Raw genomic sequence first — 21,886 nt, forward strand, 5'->3', positions numbered from 1 at the left:
CACTGACCATTCATCGCACACATTCAATCCTTCAGGCTCAACTGAATTAAAAAAGAAGATCCATTTTTGCTCTTTTTGGCGTAATATTCTACTCAATTCACCTCCTCTTTGCGATGGATTAACCTGTTCTAGAACCATACAGGACATATCAGCAAAACTATGATGATGTAGTTCACTTATGTGCTACCAGCGGCGTTTCCCGTTTCATCAATTTCAAACATGACTTGTGTTCCATCAGCCTGATCTTCAGACTCCGTGTTGTTTGTCCGATATATGTTAATTCTCTTGTGTGAATGCCAAGTTTGATTTCTCTTTTAATTTCTAAGTGAGTTGCTGTCCACTTGGTTCCTCCTGCTGACATAGCACCTCCACAAAATATTGTTTTCTCTCTGTCAGGCTTTGATTTCTGTTTCTCCCTCAGTAATTGAAAACTGTGCTTCCATCTGGTTTATCTTGGCAGGATCTGTGTCCTATGATAGTGCCAGTCACTGGCACAATTGGCATTTTCCTTGAAGAGTGCTCCGAGTCTTTCTCAAGACTGCGCCATCTCATCGTTTTGCTGTGCATTGACACACTATTTGGTACATTTGTGCATTTATATGTAAAATAAGACTCCTGAGGCAAGCACTATTGCCAAAGCACAGTGCCGTGTTGTTACACTCTGTTACACTCCTCCAGAGGTGCAGCCTACTTGCGCAGGGTATGGGCATTCGAGGATGTGGCGGCCATCTTGGAGATGGGCGTCTCCGGTTGTGGCAGCCATCTTGAAGTTGGGCAGCTTCAGGAAGGAAGCCCATATTTGGGCGTAGAGCATCTCCTCTGATGGGGGCAGCCATCTTGGAACAGCTGCACATGTTTGAGCCTAATTCCTACACTGTTTAAAGCCCTGCCACCAGTCCTTCCATGCTTCGGCTTCTAGTGCTTAGAGGTCGTGGTCTACGTCTGTGTTCTACAGCCGGCTGGCTATCTTTGTTCCTGTGATTCCTGTGTACCAGACCCTGGATTGTTGCCTGACTACGTGCTGTGTTGCTGCCTGCCTAGACCTCGGACTGTTTCTCTGACTATTCGCTGCTGATTCCTTTACTCTCTCCCTGCATGTCAGGTCAGTGGCTGTGCAACCCCGCCGGTTCCGGAAGTCCTGGTGGCCGCCTGCACCTGGGGGCTCAACTCCCGGGGAACGGCGGTCGCTTCCCAGGTGAAGCTAGGGGTTGTCTGGCTGCCTGACCGAGTGCGGTGCCACTCCATCTTCGCCGTGGTCAGTTGGGGCACAAGGGCTCACATTCCCAGACATAACACGTGTCAAGTCTTTCTATGAATAAATACTATTTGATATTCTTCATCTCCCTTGCATTTTTTGGAAGCGTCTTGTTGGCTACACTACTTCCTTGATACCGTTCTCCGCTCATAGTGTTCCATGTTCCTCCACTTTGATGGTTTACCTTCACATTATATATCTGGAATGGGGGGCGTGTCAAGATGGCGCCGTGAGCGGTTGTGCTCGAAGCAGTCTCCTGCCTTCCTTGCCGAAAAATTTATATATTCTTCTTTGAATTAGATATGCCGCACACAAAACGCAAAGGGACGGTCCGGGGAGTTCCCCTACCTTCCGGGTCATCCACTCCGGCGAGGATAGGTTTGGAGCGCTTCTTCCCCGCGGTTTCCCGTGTTAGCGGAGCGGAGTCCTTAGCGGGGGGAGCCGGTGAAGCGGTTCTCCCGCTGGACATAGAAACATCATTATCCCCGCTATGCTCTACAACTCCTCCTTGCCCAGCAACGCTTGCCAGTCGAACGGGGCTTCCTCTTGGACCCGGAGGGGGTGAATTTGAGGAGCCCACAGGGGAGCTTGACTTGACGGGGAGATCCGAGGCTGCTGGAGAGACGGAGGTGAATCTAAGTCAGATCTGGCAGAAGCTATTGGAGATTGAAAAGACCCTGAAACAGTCTTCAGATGAGGTAAAGACTCTTAATTTTTCGATACAGGAAGTGAAGAACTCTATGGAAATTGTTAACCAAGATTTTTCAAAGAAAATTGAGGCCTTACAGGCAGACTCTAAGCAAATGGAAGAATTTAAAGTGGCTGTGATTAAAGATAGTATGGAGACTAGAAGAAAAATGGAACAAATGGAGAACTATAATAGGAGATTAAATCTCCGATTACTAAATTTTCCTAGAATGATGGGAGTCTCTCCAAATGATATGTTTTGCAGATTTTTGAAAGAAAATCTGAATTTTCCCCAAGAAATATTTCCTCCTTTGAATAAAATTTATTACATTTCAAGAACAATGAATAAAGTACCAGGAGAAGACTCAGTGGATTTACAAAATGTCACAGCCATCTTGGAACAATCAACTACAAGTGCGAGTGAAAGAGGAACGTTGATAGTTTCTTTTGTTTTCCAACAGGATTTAAATGCAGTAATGAGACTTTACTTTAAGTCAACTAATCGTATTTTTATAGGCCAAAAAATCTGGCTTTATCCTGATGTGACTAAAATCACTCAGGAGAAAAGGAAAAAGTTTCTGTCAATGAGATCAAAAATTTTAGAAATGGGTAGTTCCTTCCTTCTTGTGTACCCTTGTAAATGTGTTATCAGGATAAATCAAACAAAATATATATATTATATGCCTGATCAGCTTCAGAACTTCTTAGATACTAAACAAGCTTAGAGATAAAAAGATAAGAAGAATGGGAATAACGATGTCATTATTTTTCTAGTTTAAATATGTGAAAATGTGTTAAAATACTTCACTAATTCCTACCCCCCCAAATTATTATATTGTGGTCTAAGGAAGCCAATAGTAAATAATTGAATATAAATTTATTTTTCCTAAGTTTGTAAAGTCATTACAATTGTGGCTGTATTACACTTTGCAGTTGAACTTTCTGTGTAAGTATATGATAAAATAATAAAAAATTCTTTAATAATATATCTGGAAACAGGAGTGATGTGTGAGGTGATAAATAGAAATAAAATAAGATATATTGTTAGTACAATTTTAAAAAGCTATTTTTTAAACTATTTTAAAAATATTTTTATTTATCAAATTATCACATAGCATTACAAGTATCCACTTGTAACCAGCAACACAAATATTTTATACAAAAAAAGCAATAACATATATTAAATTTAACCCTTCCTTAGACTACCATCTTAAAAAATATATATATATATTTTTTTTAACTAGCATGTGGATATAAAATTATTCAAAGCTGTTCAGAGGATTTAAGGACTTGTAGAAGGATCTTGTGAGGCTAGGAGTCTGAGCATGTAAATAGAAGAAATTTAATGTGAAAAGGGATGGAGAAAAAAATTGAGGAACTGTGCGTCTGTATAGGTCTTTGTGTAGGACTAATAAGATGATTAGCTAATAAGCTAAGGGGTCTTTTTACTAAGGTGCGCCGAAAAATATTCTCTGCTGGTGTAGACTCGTGTATTGGACGCATGCAAGTCTATTTTTCAGCACACCTGCATAAAATACTTTTTTTGGCCATAAATGGACGTGCGATGAAATAAAAATTGGCGCACATCCATTTTGGGCCTTAGACCTTACTGTTACCCGTTGACCTAGTGATAAGGTCTCACGTGTGAACCAAGCGGTAATGGTTTACGCGCATGCAGTGCCAATTACCACCCGGTTATCATTTTCCGGCGTGCTTAGTGTACGTGCATAAAAAATGAAATTACCACCCGGGCCATTCGGTAGCTGGGTGGTAGTTCAAAATTGACACTCGTAGGACGTGCTTAGGGGCCTACATGGCTTAGTAAAAGGGCCCCCAATTAGCTAATAATTACTCTGGTTAGAGTTTGTGGCTTGTCTCATCTGATTGGAGTATGAGTTACCTTGAAGTGGTCCCAAAACAAAGAAAAGGGTTCTTATGAAGGTTTTTCTGGCAATATGAGAGAAAAAATACCACACTTTGGAAATATATTACAATTTATTGGCGACATAAATATAGAGGACATAAGGACATAAGCATCGCCATGCTGGGGCAGACAAAGGGTCCATCGAGCCCAGCAACCTGTCACCGACAGCGGCCAAAAGAACAAACAATTTGTCCCGCCCATCCTAGAAATACTGTATTATTCCCTCGTCCATTCAATAACATTCTATGGCTTTTTCCTCCAGGAAGCCGTCCAACCCTTTTTTGAAGTCTGCTAAGTTAACTGCCTTAACCACCTTTTCCGTCAGCGAATTCCAGAGTTTAACTACACGTTGAGTGAAGAAAAATTTCCTCCGATTCGTTTTAAATTTGCCACACTGCAGCATCATCGCATGCCCCCTTGTCCTAGTATTTTTGGAAAGCGTAAACAGACGCTCCACATCAACCTGTTCCATTCCACTCATTATCTTATAGACCTCTATCATATCTCCCCTCAGCCGCCTTTTCTCCAAGCTGAAGAGCCCCAGCCTCTTCAGCCTATCCTGATAGGGAAGTCGTCCCATCCCCTGTATCATCTTTGTCGCCCTTCTCTGCACGTTTTCCAATTCCACTATGTCTTTTTTGAGGTGCGGTGACCAGAATTGAACACAATACTTTGAGGTGCGGTCGCACCATGGAGCGATACAATGGCAGAATAATATCCTTATTTTTGTTTTCAATCCCTTTCCTAATGATAGCCAACATTCTATTCGCTTTTCTAGCCGCAGCAGCACATTGCGCAGAAGTTTTCAACGTATCATCAACGATGACACTTAGATCCCTTTCTCGGTCCGTGATTCCCAACGCTGAACCTTGCATGACGTTGTAATATTTTGGGTTCCTCTTTCCCACATGAATCACTTTGCACTTGTTCACATTAAACGTCATCTGCCATTTAGACGCCCAGTCTTGTAAGGTCCTCTTGTAGTTTTTCACAATCTTCCCGCGATTTGACTACTTTGAATAACTTCGTGTCATTGGCAAATTTGATTACCTCACTAATTACCCCCATCTCTAGGTCATTTATGAATATGTTAAAAAGCAGCGGTCCCAGCACCGATCCCTGAGGGACCCCGCTAACTACCTTTCTCCATTGTGAATATTGACCTTTTAATCCTACTCTCTGTTTCCTATCTTTCAACCAGTTTTTAATCCACAGTAAGACATTACCTCCAATCCCATGTCCCTCTAATTTCCTCTGTAGTCTTTCATGAGGGACCTTATCAAACGCCTTCTGAAAATCTAGATACACAATATCAACCGGCTCACCTTTGTCCACATGTTTGTTTACTCCTTCAAGGAAATGCAGCAGATTGGTGAGGCAAGATTTCCCTTCACTAAATCCATGTTGACTTTGTCCCATTAGTCCGCACATGCTTTTGAATGTGCTCTGTAATTTTGTTCTTGATAATAGTCTCTACCATTTTGCCCGGCACTGATGTCAGACTCACCGGTCTATAATTTCCCAGGTCTCCTCTGGAACCTTTTTAAAATATCGGTGTTACATTGGCTACCCTCCAATCTTCCGGTACCATGCTAAATTTTAAGGATAAAATACAAATCAATAACAGCAGCTCTGCCAGCTCATTTTTTTAGTTCTATCAGTACCCTGAGATATAACTACTGGTGTTAACCTAAGACTACATGCCAAAAATGTCTGACTCAGAATATGCCAATTCTTTCTATCTTGCCCCAACTATAGGAAGGATAACTGGATAACTTAAGTTATCCTGTAGGCTGCCTGGAAAAGTCCTTTTGCTCCTTCAGTGTGTCAGGCCTCTCCTTTCCTTCTCGGACTCCAAGCTGAAGTTTTCCAGCCAGCTTCTAGACAAGGCCATGTATATAGACTGCCTGCTCCACTGTGTCTTCCATCTGTGTTCAATGTGGAAGGATATCAGCAAGGATGCTGGAATGCACACAGCTCTTCTCTGGAACTATCTTAGTTGAAATTAAGATGCTACCCAGTACTGGCTCTTACTCAGTAACAATAGATCAAACATGAGCCATAGGCAATTACAGCAGTAAAAATATTAAAATAACAATACAAAGTTTGGCATAGTATACTACAGTACTTACAATGTCAACACAATACATAATAGAACATTTTAATTGACAGTGAAGGGTATAAGCAAAGATGGAACAGATAGGTAAGAGAGTAAGAAGAGTTAGAATGTAAGGTGACTAATTTAAAGAAAGGTGCACATGAGGTCAGAGAGGTGGTTAAATATTATCTCAGCTAGGGTAGGAGTGGATAAACATGTTTTGCTGCAGTATGTGCAGCCCATGTCACTCCTTGAGTGTGCGAGTGAGACTAACAAGTTAGTTACTTCTTCCATTAAAGGCCTGGTTGAAGAGCCAACTTTCACCTTCTTCCTGAAGTAGAGGTACTCTTGTTTTAAGCATAGCCTTTCAGATAGTGCATTCCAGAGTGTGGGGGCTACTCCGAAGAAGGCTCACTTGTGGTTATCACATCATGTGATGTCTTTTGGAAAGGTGTGGTTAATGATAGGCCTTGAGAGGACCTTAGTGTCCTTGGTGGTTTGTAGAGGATCAACCTATTCTTCAGGTACTCAGGGCCATTTCCTTTAAGGGCCTTGAAGATCAGACATAGAGTTTTAAATTTAGCCCTGTATTGTACTGGTAGTCAATGAAGTTTTTGCAAAAATTATGTGATGTCACGTCGCTTGCAACCTTCTGTGAGTCTTGCTGCAGCATTCTGAATCAATTGGAGCTGGTGCAGGCCCTTTGTAGTTAGACCGTTGTATAGTGCATTGCAGTAATCCATTCTTGATGTTGTCATGACATACACAACTGGGATAAGATTTACCTTCTCGATGTAAGGAGAGAGGCAGCTCTTGAAGGTTGCTTGGATTTGGGGAATCAGAGTAAGTGTTGAATCTAACTGTATTCCAAGGTTCCTGACTTGTGATTTGAGGGGGAGTTTGTATTTCCCAAAGGAGATTTTGATGTCAGGTATATATCCACTTCTGTTAGTGACCCAAAGAAGCTCGGTTTTACTTGGGTTCTTGAATTGATGTTAGACAGATAATTAATTTATTCAGGGCTGTAGGTAAGTCAGGTTCAATGGGTATGGGTAGCTGCATATCATCCGCATAGATGTAGAACTGAGTGTCCATTGACCAAATCAGCTCAGCTAGTGGCTTGAGGTAGATATTGAACAGAACAGGTGACAGTATCGATCATTGGGGTACCCCGCAGGTCAGTGCCTATGGTGGTGATGAGTTGCTGCCAAACGTTATGGATTGTTGCCTGTCTGATAGATAGGACCTGAACTCGACAGGTACTGTTCCACTGATACCTGTTTCTGTCAGTCGTGCTAGCATGATATCATGATCCACAGTGTCAGTGTTGGCTAGTGAAATAACACCCTTCAGAGAAAGGTGTCTGTCTCTTAGTCTAACAGGCTAACTGCTTGTTTAGCTCTTGTCTCTCTTTAAGTATCTCCTGTCGGTCAGTATCCCTCATATAGTGTTCATCATACATTGTATCACATGTGTAACAATTCTTTGATTGGATGAGCTGGGCAAACAGACTGCTGGCATGAAGTATACACGTGGAGAGTGAATGGTAAAGCTTTGGCCCACTAGGATCACTGAGCTAACCAGATGGTAATTGTCATTAGCTGGGCATAGGAATTCCTGTTCAGATGATATAATGAAGCCCCTGTCCTTGGTGATGGTCCTCCTTATCAGAGGTGGTACTGCTGGCATCTTACAAGATGGTCAGCAAATATTATCGCATACCATGGTCAGTGTAAATCATATCCCTGCAGCTTCACACCAGAGGGAGAGAAAACACAGATGACCCTTGGAATGTCAATGTCCAATGCAGCAGGAAGTCTTGTAAAAGCCATATCAGTATTGGGCCTAGTCAGAGTTTGGTTCATAGGCCTCAGTTAAGAACATAAGTGTTGCCATAGTGGGACAGACCAAAGGTCCATCAAGCCAAGCATCCAGTTTTCAACAGTGTCCAATCCAGGTTACAAGTACCTAGCAAGATCCTGAAACAGTACAATACATTTTATGCTACTTATCCTGGAAATAAGCAGTAGATAATCCCCAAGTTCTTAATAATGGCTTATGGACGTCTTTTTTAGGAAGCTATCCAAACCTTTTTTAAATACCGCTAAGCTAACTGCTTTTGTTACATTCTGTGGCATTGAATTCCAGAGTTTAATTACACGTTGAGTGAAGAAATATTTTCTCAGATTTGTTGTAAATTTACTACTTTGTAGCTTCATTGCATGCCCCCTAGACCTAGTATTTTTGAAAAGCAATTCACGTCTACCCGTTCCACTCCACTCATATCTCCCCTTAGTCGTCTTTTCTCCAAGCTGAAGAGCCCTAGTCACTGTAGCCTTTCCTCATATGGAAGTCATCCCATCCCCTTTATCATTTTCATTGCCCTTCTCTGTACCTTTTTTCTAAGTCCACTGTATCTTTTTTTGAGATGCGGTGATTAGAATTGCACACAGTATTTGAGGGGTGATCGCACCATGGAGTGATACAAAGGCATTATAATGTCCTCATTTAGTCAGTGCAGACCTTATGCATACAAACAGGTATAGGCAGTATATCCCTCTACACTTGGTGCAACTGTTCTTTGAGTCTTAAATGCAGTTCTGGTCACCCTATCTCAAAAAAGATATAGTGGAACTAGAAAAGGTTCAGAGAGGGGTGACAAAAATGATAGAAGGTAGAGCATTTCTGATATGAAGAAAGGCCAAACAGATTAGGGTTGTTCTACTGACAGAAAAGATGACTGAGAAAGGGTATGATAGAAATTTGTAAAACCATGAGCTGGGTAGAATGGTTAGGGAATGATGGGTTTAACCTTTCAAACACAAAAACAAAAGGACATTCCATGAAACTAGTGATCAAAGGATTGAAAACATAGGCTCAAAAAATTATAAAGAAGTTGCTAGATGAAGAGTCCATAAAATAATTTCAAACCAGTTAGACTTAAAATGGCCATTGCTTACCCCCTTGAAATGAGTACCCATTAAAGAGTGGGCAAGCACTAGAGCCAATACTGTTTGCGTAAAAATGATAGAAGAGCCTCATTTTCAAAATAGTGGCCAGTGAAGCATTTGGATTCAAAACTTACTGTTCATCTGTACAGGAGCTCTCACCTGGTTGGAGTAGCCTAGTGGTTAGTGCAGTGGACTTTGATCCTGGGGAACTGAGTTCAATTCCCACTGCAGCTCCTTGTGACTCTGGGTAAGTCACTTAATCCCTCCATTGCCCCTGGTACAAAATGAGTACCTGAATATATGTAAACCGCTTTGATTGTAGTTGCAAAAACCTCAGAAAGGCGGTATATCAAGTCCCATTTCCCTTTCCCTTTTATTTTACCATGAACATTTGTTCTTTAGCATTCCTATGCACTAAGAATCTCATCTGCTTTTTGCTGTTTTCCTTTTCAGATGAAATGAAAACGTTTGCTGGACAACAGATTGAGCCCCTCTTCCAGTTCTCCTGGTTAATTGTATTTCTGACCCTCTTGTTATGTGGAGGTTTGGGTTTGTTGCTTGTTTTCGCTGTGGATCCAAAGCTTGGAATAGCAGTGGCACTGAGCTTGCTAGCTATCCTATATATATTCTTTAGTAAGTACTTTCAAGTTTATTAAATGTACATTCTTTTTGACGTGGCAGTTTTGCAGTATATAGTGTTTCATGCTCTTTAGTTTTATTATGCTTGAGTAAATCATTACTGTAAACTGAAATCCTTTTACTGCTCTTTTGTCTAAAGGTTTAGCTATATTTGGTATACTAATATGTAAACCAAGTTACCAATGCATTTTAAAGCTAAGTATTGACCCCCTTGTTCTATAATCTTAAACGCACAATTTTACTCTTTCCTACAGTTATACATGTAACTTAATTGACAAATTAGCTGCTAATTGGCACTAACCAGTCGGTGATAATTGGAGTTAATTGATGTTAAATTGGCACTTATTTGCAGTTATGTACATATCTGCACTTAGTTGGTATTCTGTAACCTTAGCATGCAAATTCTACTGCATATAACCTTAAGGGGGTGTAGATGTGCGAGGGGTATGGGTGAGTCAAGGGCATGCCTGACACCTATGTGCTAAGGTTATAATGACAGTTATGTGTGCAACTGTAACATTTAGTCACAGGCATTTACACCAGCCATTGGCATGATGTAAGTGGCTGAACCTAAATGTTGGTGCATAATTGCCAATGCAGAATTCATGCTTAGTACGCAGCATCTCTGTGCCTAACTTTAGGGGACATGTAGAATTACCCTGTGAGTGTTCAAAAGCACTTGTAGTCAGATTCAGGTGTTGTTTTTATCTTTTGTTTTAATTCAGGCGTGGCTAATGATGAAAGCTTTGGGCAGCTCAGTATCCTTCCAAAATTTAACTACTTACATTTTGAAGGGGCCAGGGATGATCTGGGGGCTAAAATTTAACTAGTTAGTAGTGAAATTCTGCTGCTATTTAGATAAATTATTCCATTGGAGGACTGCGTAAATGGCAGTTCTAACTTAAGAAAATAGGTTATCCATTTAATTTTAGGACCACGTATTCAGTTTTCCTACCCAAACAGATAAATCTGCTGCATATCAGACATACGTGGATGTCTAATCTGATTATCTTTATGTAGTGGTTGCAGCTTTGAATATTGACCCCTATTTTTTGCCCAAAATGCCTAGTTTATAGAATGTGCGGTTTAGGAATTCGAGGAATAATTTAAAGGATTAATTGGTATGAGCATAGTACCTTGCAGGATACTATGGAAGCGTAATACAGTGAAAAAATAGTTCTATCGTTGATTGAGACTCCTGACAGCATCAGCACTTAACATTTTCATTTTAACCATATTTGCTTCAGAATTGAAATCTGCATTAAAACTTGTGCTAAAATGTGTTAATGCACCCACATTAAAAATTTAATTTGCACAATTTAATGTCTGTTAATATACAGTGTACCAAGGTTTGCATCTGCACAGTAGAATTAGGCATCTAGATGGTAACTTTATAAGGGAACACCTCTGTAAAGCACCTTTTAAGGTGCTTATGTGTGAAGCCTATTTTATAAAGACAATTAAGTACATACTTGTGTCTATAAATTACTAGCTTAAGTGGCAGATGCAGACATTTACACCAGATCTAGAGCTGGCATCTGCTCGATCATACATAAATACTGGCACATTCTAGCGGTGTACCCTGAGTTTAGGGATGGTGATCATACTGGTGTCCCGGGAATACTGGCAGTACACGCACCTACCACAAGGGGAGTTCCTGCCACTGTCAGTATCTTTTCTAGGTCTTTTTAATAATTCTCTTATGTTGGATTGTCGTTTGTAAGCCACTTTCGGATGCTCCCTAAACTCAGGGTGCACCGCTAGAACGTGCCAGTATTTATGTATGATCGAGCAGATGCCAGCAGCTCTTTGAGAAAATGGAATGACACATGCCATAGTGTTCTGAGGGGTTTTGCACCTAGGTAAAAATAGCCACGGACGGTGGGCATACAAGGCCCTTTTGAAAGCATTCCCGAGGACCCTCATGGGGTATCCACGGGTTATAAATCTATTCATCATGACTACCGCTGTGTGATATTGGCACAGGTTCCTCCCCTCAGTAGAGGGGGAGACATTACTGCTCGGTTGCTGGTAATTGAGCAACGATATATATTGACTTGGGGGACGGTGGCCCCTCATGGCCTTAATCAAGAGGTGAAGTGGGGGGAGGAAGTGACATCACCAACCTAGATGGACGCTTGAAAGATTAGCTCCGGTCCCCCCGCGGCGACAACGGCAAAATTAGCGCGTTTAAATGAAGCTGGAGAGCTGAAAAAACAACTCGCTAGACAGCAAACAGATCGTGACCTTGCATATGCAACCGCCATCCTCGGGAGTGGATTTATCCCGGTTTGCGTTCGAAGGAACAGGACCGCAACATATAAACAAAATGGCGGACGGGAAAAAAACGAAGAGCTTCATGGAGCCGGGTAGCGCCCAGCTTCAGGGCAGCCAGCCGGGGAAACAAGCGGCGGCCGAATCCTCTGAGATGGATCAATTATGCCTGCAACAATGGTTACAAAATATCAGCTCCGATCTCAAAGCCTTACGAGCGGAGGTGGCGACAATGGGGGCTGATTTGAGAGGTGAGATGAGAGAGCTGGGCACACGTCTGGAAGAGACAGAAACGCAAGTGGAGGCACAAGGGGAGGCTCTTGGGGCGTTGGACCAACAAGTTGTGGGGCTGCAGAACGACCAGCAACAACTGCTAGACAAAGTAGAGGACTTAGAAAACAGGGGGCGCCGCAGCAATCTTAGATTCCGGGGCCTTCCAGAAACTCCGACCTATCAGGACTGTGAGAAAGTGGTGCAGGACATAGTACGGGACCTGTACGCAGCGAATGGCGAAACAGTGGAATCTGAGCTTATTCAAATAGATAGAGCACATAGGGCACTAGGAGCAATGCGCAACAATAAACCAAAAGACATTATTGCGTGTTTCACCAACTTTAAGCAAAAAGAAAAAGTGCTGAAATTTGCACGCCAAACACTGGAATTTAAATGGGACTCATACAATATCGAAATATACCAAGACCTGGCGGCGGCGACGCTAAAGCGGAGAGGAGACTTGAAACCATTTACACGACATCTCAGAGATCTCAAGATCCAGTATAGATGGAGGCACCCCTTTGCATTGGTGTTCTATAAAGATGGGAAACAGCATCAAATTAGATCCCTATTGGAAGCACAGGAACTTTTCCCGGAGACAACAACTACAGACACTGGGTCGGAAAGGAGTAACAGACCGAGGCTTGGATCTCTTCCACCCCCACCGAAATGGCAACGGGCTGGAAAGGGACCGAGAAGACTGCAGCGCCAACAATCTGCAACTAGAATCACCTGAAGATACACGAACATTATTGTTGGTAAAGTTATAAACTGTTAAAATACGAGTTGGGTTAAAGGTTAAATATGTGAGCTGATAGTCAGCTCAGGATCATAAGAGAAAGTTGGGATGCTGTTGTTGCGGGGGGGAGGACTGGATTGAAACAGGTTGTTCCTTCCTCCTAGAATAGGCATCACCTGAGGGTAAGGGATGTCTAAACTCTATAGATGGGAAGGGGGAGGGGATTGGGGGAGGGGGGGTGGGAGAGGGGGGAGAAACAATTTAGCATGGCATGGGATGCAGGCTGATAATAGGACAAGGGCTCAAAGGGCGGGCGAGGATAGAGAAAGGATATATGTATATTAAAAGAGATGGGGGACATTAAATGTTTGGTGCTCAATGCCAGGGGGCTAAATATACCCAGGAAAAGACAGCTGTTATTCAGGGAACTGCAGCGCCACGAGGTGGACATAGGGTTGATACAGGAGACCCACTTAAAAACCAAATATGAGCGACTATGCACTCATAGGGCATACCCTGTCATACACTTTGCCTCGAGCACAGACAATACGAAAAGCAAAGGGGTCCTTATAGCATTTAGTAGAGGGAAGCCATGGGAGATTAAAAAAGTTATCAAAGATAAAGGGGGGCGATACTTGTTGATAGTCTTCGCTTTGGCAGGGCGAACCTATACATTAGTGAATATATATGGCCCAAACTCACAACATGGGGAATTTTTCAAGGCACTAGACCAAATACTTACCAGACATGTTGAAGGGTCCCTATTGATTGGAGGGGATTTTAATCTTACCCTGAACCCACAATTAGACAACACGGTAAGACAGATAAATTATGCAAAAAGCGATAGAAGGCAACTTCAGGAATTTATAAATCACTGGCAATTACAGGATTACTGGCGGAGAGACAATCCTAATCAAAGGGCATACACATACTTTTCCACAGTACATCAATCTGCATCCCGAATTGATATGTGGTTGGGGGACCTATCTTTAATGGGAGCAATAGGAGAACATTCTATTTTGCCGCGGACTTGGTCGGACCACTCCCCGGTGCTTTTGCGGCTTCGGGGGGTGGGTCCACCGGGGCCAAGAAGGCAATGGCGTTTGGACAACGCCCTGTTATCAGATCCAGCAAACATAACACAGATAGAGCAATATATCAGGGAATACATCCAATTCAATGATACTGGGGAGGTATCTCCGACCATGATATGGGAAGGATTTAAAGCAGTGATTCGAGGCCATTTGATAGCGTTGCGTTCTAAATGCTGGAAGGAAAGATGCGCGAAAGACAAAGATTTACGTTCAAGGTTAACACAAGTAGAGAAACAACTGCAAGAGGGGACAGCCCAGAACCCATTACAATTAAGGGGACAGGCATATGAACTGCGTACTCAGTTACAGGAGCTCGAGTTAGCTGAACTAGCCGAAAAATTAAAGAGAGTACGACAAATGCACTTTGAATTTGGTGATAAACCAAGCAGGCTTTTAGCCCACAAATTAACACAACACACCAATAGGAATATGATAGGGGGACTTAGAGATGTGGGAGGGGAGATACACTCGGAGCCAGAGTTCCTGGAATCGTCATTCAGAAGCTATTATAAAAATTTATACAGGGCAGAGGAGGAAAGGGGAGAAGAGGAAATACGGGATTACTTGGAGAGTGTAGACCTTCCGAAATTACCAGAACAGGCTGCGCAAACCTTGGGCGCTCCTATCACGTTAGAGGAGGTGGAGCAGACAATCCGAGCACTCTCCCCAGAGAAGGCCCCAGGACCAGATGGGTTCACTCCCAAATTTTATAAAATTTACGTAAAGCTACTTGCCCCATTGTTACTACAAGTGTTTAACTCGTTGGATAAAAATACGAGCTTGCCCCCGACATGGAATATGGCCACAATTACGGTTTTACATAAACCAGGCAAAGATCCCCAATTATGTAGCTCATATCGACCCATATCTTTGTTGGGGGTGGATTACAAAATATTTACAAAGATCATGGCCACACGACTTCAGCAAATTTTACCACAGATAATACATGAAGACCAGACGGGCTTTGTCCATTCCCGCCAGACGTTCGATAACATCAGGAGAACACTACAGGTGCTCCAAGGGGCCCATATACTGAACTCCCAATTATGTATATTATCTTTGGACGCGGAAAAGGCCTTCGATAGAGTTAGCTGGCCTTTTCTCTTTGGGGTGCTCGAAAAGATGGGAATAGAGGGACAATTCTTAGAATGGGTACATCTCATCTACAAGACCCCAGTAGCAGCAGTGCGTGTCAATGGGACGCTAACACGCCCGTTCTCACTACAAAGAGGTACCAGACAGGGGTGTGCACTGTCGCCCTTACTCTTTGCATTGGTGATGGAGCCATTGGCTATTAAAATTCGTGGGAATGGAGAGATTAGGGGCCTTAGGGGTGGAGGTATAGAAACTAAGATACTTCTCTTTGCCGATGACATTTTACTGACACTACAAGATCCTCGGGTAGCTTTACCGGTGGTGGGAGAAGAGATACAAAAATACGGGGAGTTGTCGGGCTTTAAAATTAACTTTGACAAATCTGAAGCACTCGATATAAATATACCAAACTCTACTCTCGCCCTTTTGAAAAAACGATTTCCCTACAAATGGGCTAATAAATATATTAGGTATCTGGGGATAAACATACCCCGTAGGATAGAAGACTTATTTGAATATAACTTCCCTGGGAAGGTGCGAGAACTATTTCAGGAAATGGAGCGGTGGGAGGGATTGACAATATCCTGGGTAGGCAGAATTAATGCTATTAAAATGGTCATCCTTCCGAAATTGCTCTATCTGTTTATGGCGTTACCGATAGAGATACCAGATAGCTTTTTTCGTGGCTTGCAGGGTAGGGTTTTTTCCTTTATCTGGAGAAAGAGACCACCGAGGGTGAGGAGGGATACAATGTATCAACCCCGAGATAAAGGAGGGATGGGAGTCCCATCATTTTATGAGTATTATTGCGCGGCACACCTTAGATTACTAGCTAATTGGTACCAGAGTACTGAGAAATTATGGGTTAGTATAGAACAACATTGGTTGAGTCCATATCCACTTAAAGCAATTCTATGGTTACCTACACGTACACTTAGGGAGGTAATTAAAGGAAGCCCTTGCCTCTTACAGTGGCCTTTGACTGTTTGGAGCAAGATCAGGGAACAGTTCTTTCCAGAACGCATCTACTTTCAGCACACTTACCTTAGATTTGCTCCCCAATTTGGTATGGGCAGATATGATAGCATGTATAAAGAGTGGGAGGAATTGGGATTGTGTGAATTGGGACAAATGTGCAAGGAGGAGAGGATCCCCACATATCAGGAGTTATGTCAGGACTATGGGCTTTCCCCGCTACAGGCCTTTCACTACCACAGAGTGCAAACTTTTATTAAACGAACTGCGGGTGAGGAACTGGAGTTAACAGAAACACAGCTGGAAAAGGGGATGACGGGTGGGGGTGGCCGAGGGAGTATTACTAGAATTTATGGAGCTCTGTTGGCAAAGGAGAACCCAGTGGAGCGCTATACAAGAAAATGGGAATTAGAAATAGGAACAACATATGACCCCCCACAATGGGCACAGATGTTTAAATCATTACTTCGGGTATCGGTGTCCAGCAAGATGGTGGAAAATGGACATAAAATATTATATAGCTGGTACTATACACCCGCCCGTTTGGCTAAAATGTTCAGATTAAGTTCAGCAAGTTGTTGGCGAGAATGTGGGGAGGATGGGGATATGTTTCATGTTTGGTGGTCATGTACATATGCACAACGATACTGGGCAAGTATCATAGACTTTATCAGTTCAGTGACTGCCATACAATATCAACAGAAAATGGAATACTGTCTGCTACATCTTCGACCGCCCAAGGTACCACGGCATATACATCAATTTGCTACTCAGACATTTGTGGCGGGCAAACTAGTATTAGCAGCAGCATGGAGGAAGTTGAGACTACCGGACATATCCACAGTGTTGGAAAAACTGGAATATATTCATTTAATGTCTAAACTCACAGCTATGAGGTCAGGACGTATGGCTAAATACCTAAAGACTTGGGACTCTTATACGGCCTGGAGAGAAATTTCTGTGTAATCCTAATGCCACATACTTAGCAAGGGGGGGAGGGGGGGGGGGAGTATTGGGCGAAAAGCCAGAGAACAGTTGATGGGTAACAAAGTGGAAATGGAGAGTATGTATGTGTATTAGAATGTTATATTTTGGAGAAAAATGATGTGTTAAACTGGTTTTGTACAATTTTGCAAAATATATAAATAAACGATAAAAAAAAAAAAGAGGTGAAGTGGGTATAATAATGTGTGCCTTTAAATGATCCTGGGCGTGGTTAGAAATGCCTGGTATTTAAACTGAGAAGCATACGCCCAACTTGTAAAGTTCAGTGGTGCGGTTCTTGACCCTCACTTATGCGAGTTTCCACCTGGCAAGCAGTCACTTATGAGAATGATAGTAAGTGATATGTATTTTCAGTAATATTCAGGTGATACTGTTTGTTAAGGGTTTGTTCTGATGGTGATAAGATTATCATTATAATGTTATAGATGTAAAGGTGGTTCCTCCTGAGGAAGTGTAACGAAATACGGTCCAGCATTGGGGAACCGTGGTGAACAGGAGAAGTACATCTGTCCTGAAGGTGGTTTTAGTCACCCTCCACCCGTGATCTACAACTGGTTGTAAAATATGGAATCTGTCAGTGCATTATTTGAGCTCTGCAGCTGTATCCATTTTGAGCGCTAACGAATGCAGCAGCAGATAGAGGCCGGTGCTCCTCACACTGCCTGAGGAGTACGAAGCATGGTTATGCTTATTGCTGTATGAGCTCAGAATCAGCTCCATTGAATATGTTTACAGAAGTAGAACTACATAAGAAGATAAGCGCCAGTCTACTTTTGATGGACATTTGTGAACTATAGTAGCCATACTGCATGGGTTTCTAAGCACATGATAGGTTTAATTACATCCATGATGATTAATGATATTTAATCTATACTGGTTGTTACCGCTGGTGAATGGTGAATGAATGGTGGTGTATTTATGTTTTTTGTAAATGTGTCATCTCATTTGTAAGGACACACAGATGCAATAAAAGGTGCGTTTGTAATATATTACTGGAGTCTTAATGTGAAAGTTAAAATTTAGTGCCAAGAAGTGCAGAGTGATGCATTTGGGGTGTAGAAACCCAAAAGAGAGCTACCGAACAGGAGGGGAGAGATTAGTAAGCTCGACTCAGGAGAGAGACCTTGGGGGGTGTTGGTGTCGGAGGATATGAAGGTGAAGAAACAATGTGATAAGGCGACGGCCGTGGCTAGAAGGATGCTAGGCTGCATAGTGAGGGGTATAACTAGCAGAAGAAAGGAGGTGGTGAGGCCCCACTTGGAGTATTGTGTTCAGTTTTGGAGGCCGTATCTGGCTAAAGATGTAAAAAGACTGGAAATGGTGCAAAGAAAAGCTACGAAAATGGTATGGGATTTGCGTTGCAAACCATACGAGGAGAGACTTGCTGACCTGAACATGTATACCTTGGAGGAAAGGAGAAACAGGGGTGACATGATACAGACGGTCAAATATTTGAAAGGTATTAATCCACATATGAACCTTTTCTGGAGACGGGAAGGTGGTAGAACTAGAGGACATGACTTGAGGTTGAAGGGGGGTTCAGGAGTAATGTCAGGAAGTATTTTTTCACGGAGATGGGTGGTGGATACGTGGAATGCCCTCCCACGGGAGGTAGTGGAGATGAAAACGGTAATGGAATTCAAACATGCATGGGATAAACATAAAGGAATCCTGTTTAGAAGGAATGGATCTATGGACATTGGGTGGCGACACCGGTATTTGGAGAATAAAACCGGTGCAGGGCGGACTTCTACGGTCTGTGCTCTGAGAAAGGCAGGGACAAATCAAACTTGGATATACATATAAAGTATTACATACCATGTAAAATGAGTTTATCTTGTTGGGCAGACTGGATGGACCGTTCAGGTCTTTATCCGCTGTCATTTACTATGTTACTATGTTCATTGAAGCTTCTTGATGTTTGTCGTCAAGAATGAGTTTCACAAACTGTACAAACTGTTCTTTTTGGTAATCAGATGCTTGGCCTCATGGCTTCCAAATCCACAATTGCTAGATGGCTGAAGGAGACTATCACATCAGCTTATTTGCTTTTGGGGAATCAGGCTCCTCAAGCCTTGCAGACTTATTCTACAAGGCATACAGTGACATCCTCATTGGAGACTACTTTACTGTCTCCGGTGGGTATTTGTCAGGTGGCAACATGATTGCCATTATATACCTTTGCCAAGCACTACAGGGTGGATGTTTCGGCACACTTGGAAGCCAGTTTTGGGGCTTTGGCCCTGAGGGCGGCAGAACCAGGATCCCATCCACTCTAGGGATTGCTTTTGAACATCCCACAAGTTCTGGAATAGTGGGAAGGTACGTAATGGAAGGAGAAATTAGGTCTTACCTGATAATTTTATTTATTTATTGCATTTGTATCCCACATTCCGCCACCTATTTGCAGGCTCAATGTGGCTTACATAGTTTTGTTACCATTGTCATTACAGGATAACAGATACATTGTTTTGTGCAGAGATTAAGTAAGGGAAGAAAGAAGAAGGAAGGGAGTGATTAGGGTAATTATAGAAGTGGGCTTTCTTATCTGATTGGGTTGGTGAGGTGGATTAGTGTGGCTAAAGGTTCTCATTGTAGGCCTTGTTGAAGAGATATGTCTTCAGAGATTTGCGAAAGTCCTTCCCACTATTCCAGAGGCCCACCCGAGATTTATGAGATATTTCATCAGTGCGAAGTAATGGACCAAATAGTCACTGTCACCTTGCATGGTGCTTCCTGCATATCTCTTGTTCTCTACAAGTTGTCCAGAGAGCTCCACACGTTTGCTCTTATCAGGTAAAATCTAATTTCCACCTTCATTCAATGGGATTTAAATTAACTGTGTGCTGATTTCAGAGCAAGTCTTTGCACATGGCTCATGCACAAAACTCATTTTTATATAGGGTGCCCATGGTAGCAGACAAAATTATGTACAAACTCAACATACTTGATTAGATCAGCCCCAAATAATAGTGATGATGATTGAGAAGAGAAGTCAAACTCTCTAAGCATACATTTTGCACACTCCAGTATTTTATAATAATGAGAAATCTGTACTAAATAGTAACATTTTCATGAAAACACATTTAAAGGTTTGGCATCACAGAATAAATTATGTTTTTTGAATGATATGTGACCTCTTTGCCTAGTTTCAAAGGTTTTCTGAAGACTACATTTGTTACTAAAGTTATTTTTTCACATCTTAAATACTCTGTGAATTAAAGTATTTAAATAATCAAGTTATCTTTTGTTACAGTTGCAGTTTACTTTGGGGGCAGGCGAGAAGGCGAAAGCTGGAACTGGGCTTGGGTGTTGAGTACAAGGCTGGCCAGACATATTGGGTACTTAGAACTCCTCTTAAAACTGATGTTTGTTAACCCACCAGAACTTCCGGAACAAACCACAAAAGCTTTACCTGTCAGGTGAGAGTTATTCTGTTATAAATTGCTTTTCAATCTGTTTTTTTTTGTTTTTTTTGGCAGAACTTCTATCTCTACAGATGTAAAAGCAGAAGTCAAAAAGTGCTTGTTAGGCAGAGGAAAAAATGAGCTATCCTTTAAAAATAATGTAATTTCTTTTTGTTATTTTTATTTATTTATGTATTTATTTATTTAGCTGAACTTACGCACCCTTTTTTGGATGGAGGGGACAGTACATTTGCTGTTTTTAGTTTTGTTTACTTCCATCCCTCTTCTTCCTCGCCTCTTTTACATCCTCTTAACTGTTCTGTCTCTTCTCCAATGCCACCTCTCCTGCCTACTAGCCAGTGATATTTCTAACTATTCAGGCTCAGAAGAGCTTACACCAGGCAGCACCAGCAGGTCATGCTGGAATCTTTTCTATCCAGTAGGGAGTGCAGCAGCAGATACCTACTCCCAGCTGATCAGTAGAGCAGCACAAGCATCTTCTCCTTCCAGTGGCATTGCAGGGACCATGCCAGAATAGACCCATCCCAACAGTTCACTGCTGTTTTATCACTAACACACATTGACAGTGTATTGGAAGGCAACACGTATATTATTTATCCATAGCCATTTCTGTTGATCCAGTTCTTTGCAATAGTTAATTCTTAGCTTTGCATTGTGAAAGCTTCTGGATGAATGTCTGATACCAATTATGCTGTTAGCACTGTTTTAAGAGATGCAGGATTTTACACTGCTGTTCTTTAGCATTCAGTTAATACAATGTTATTTAATTTTGACACATTTCTAAAGGAGTAAGCCCAGTATAGTAAGTTAATTTTCTCTTTAGACAAGTAGGTTGATCATGCCACACAAGAAGGTCACGTGACTCTTTTTGTACCAAACAGACACATTCATTCTCTAAGAGCAAACAAGAATGTGGCTGATGTCACTGATAGACCCTGGCACAGGAAACAGTACCTGAGTAATGTTCTAGAAATATTTGGGCAGTCTCACTGTACATACTCGATGTTCCCATGTAGGCCATTATTCAGCCTTGAGCTCCCTGTCTGGCATATTTTTGTCATGTTTGATTTCACTGTGGCTTTTTTTCCAGACAAAATCTTCCAAAAGAAGACCCCCAGTGGCTTCAAAAGGTGTTGCTGGTTTTACAGGACCTTGCCTATTAGGATAACCACTTGTGATTGCCTGCAATGCCTGGGACCTGGCCATGATTGCTGTAATTTTATACTCTGTTCAAAGATGTCAAAGAAATGGATTTGTGGGATCGAAAAGCTTTTTGGTGATAAGACTGTTCTGTTGACATCAGCTCTGGAAGCGTCAGTCTCTATGGGTTCAGGAGTTGCATCAGACACTGGAGATGCATCAGGATCGAGAGCCTGCCACCCTTTATACTGAGCATCAGTAGAGTCCACAGAGGAGCAGTTGTCATGCGATTTCTACTTGAAAAAGAAG

At 42.1% G+C, this 21,886-nt stretch overlaps 1 protein-coding gene across 1 annotated transcript in view; it reads left to right on the forward strand.

Annotated features, from left to right (window-relative positions):
- KIDINS220 (kinase D interacting substrate 220) overlaps positions 1–21,886 on the forward strand; it is a 386,704-nt gene that overhangs the window by 183,867 nt on the left and 180,951 nt on the right. The window contains exons 14-15 of the mRNA XM_030198900.1: positions 9,369–9,548; positions 20,266–20,431. Coding sequence (XP_030054760.1) covers positions 9,369–9,548; positions 20,266–20,431 — 346 coding nt within the window. The remainder of the gene's footprint in view (positions 1–9,368; positions 9,549–20,265; positions 20,432–21,886) is intronic.

Source organism: Microcaecilia unicolor, chromosome 3 (assembly GCF_901765095.1).
Source record: "Microcaecilia unicolor chromosome 3, aMicUni1.1, whole genome shotgun sequence".
Lineage (NCBI taxonomy): Eukaryota > Metazoa > Chordata > Amphibia > Gymnophiona > Siphonopidae > Microcaecilia > Microcaecilia unicolor.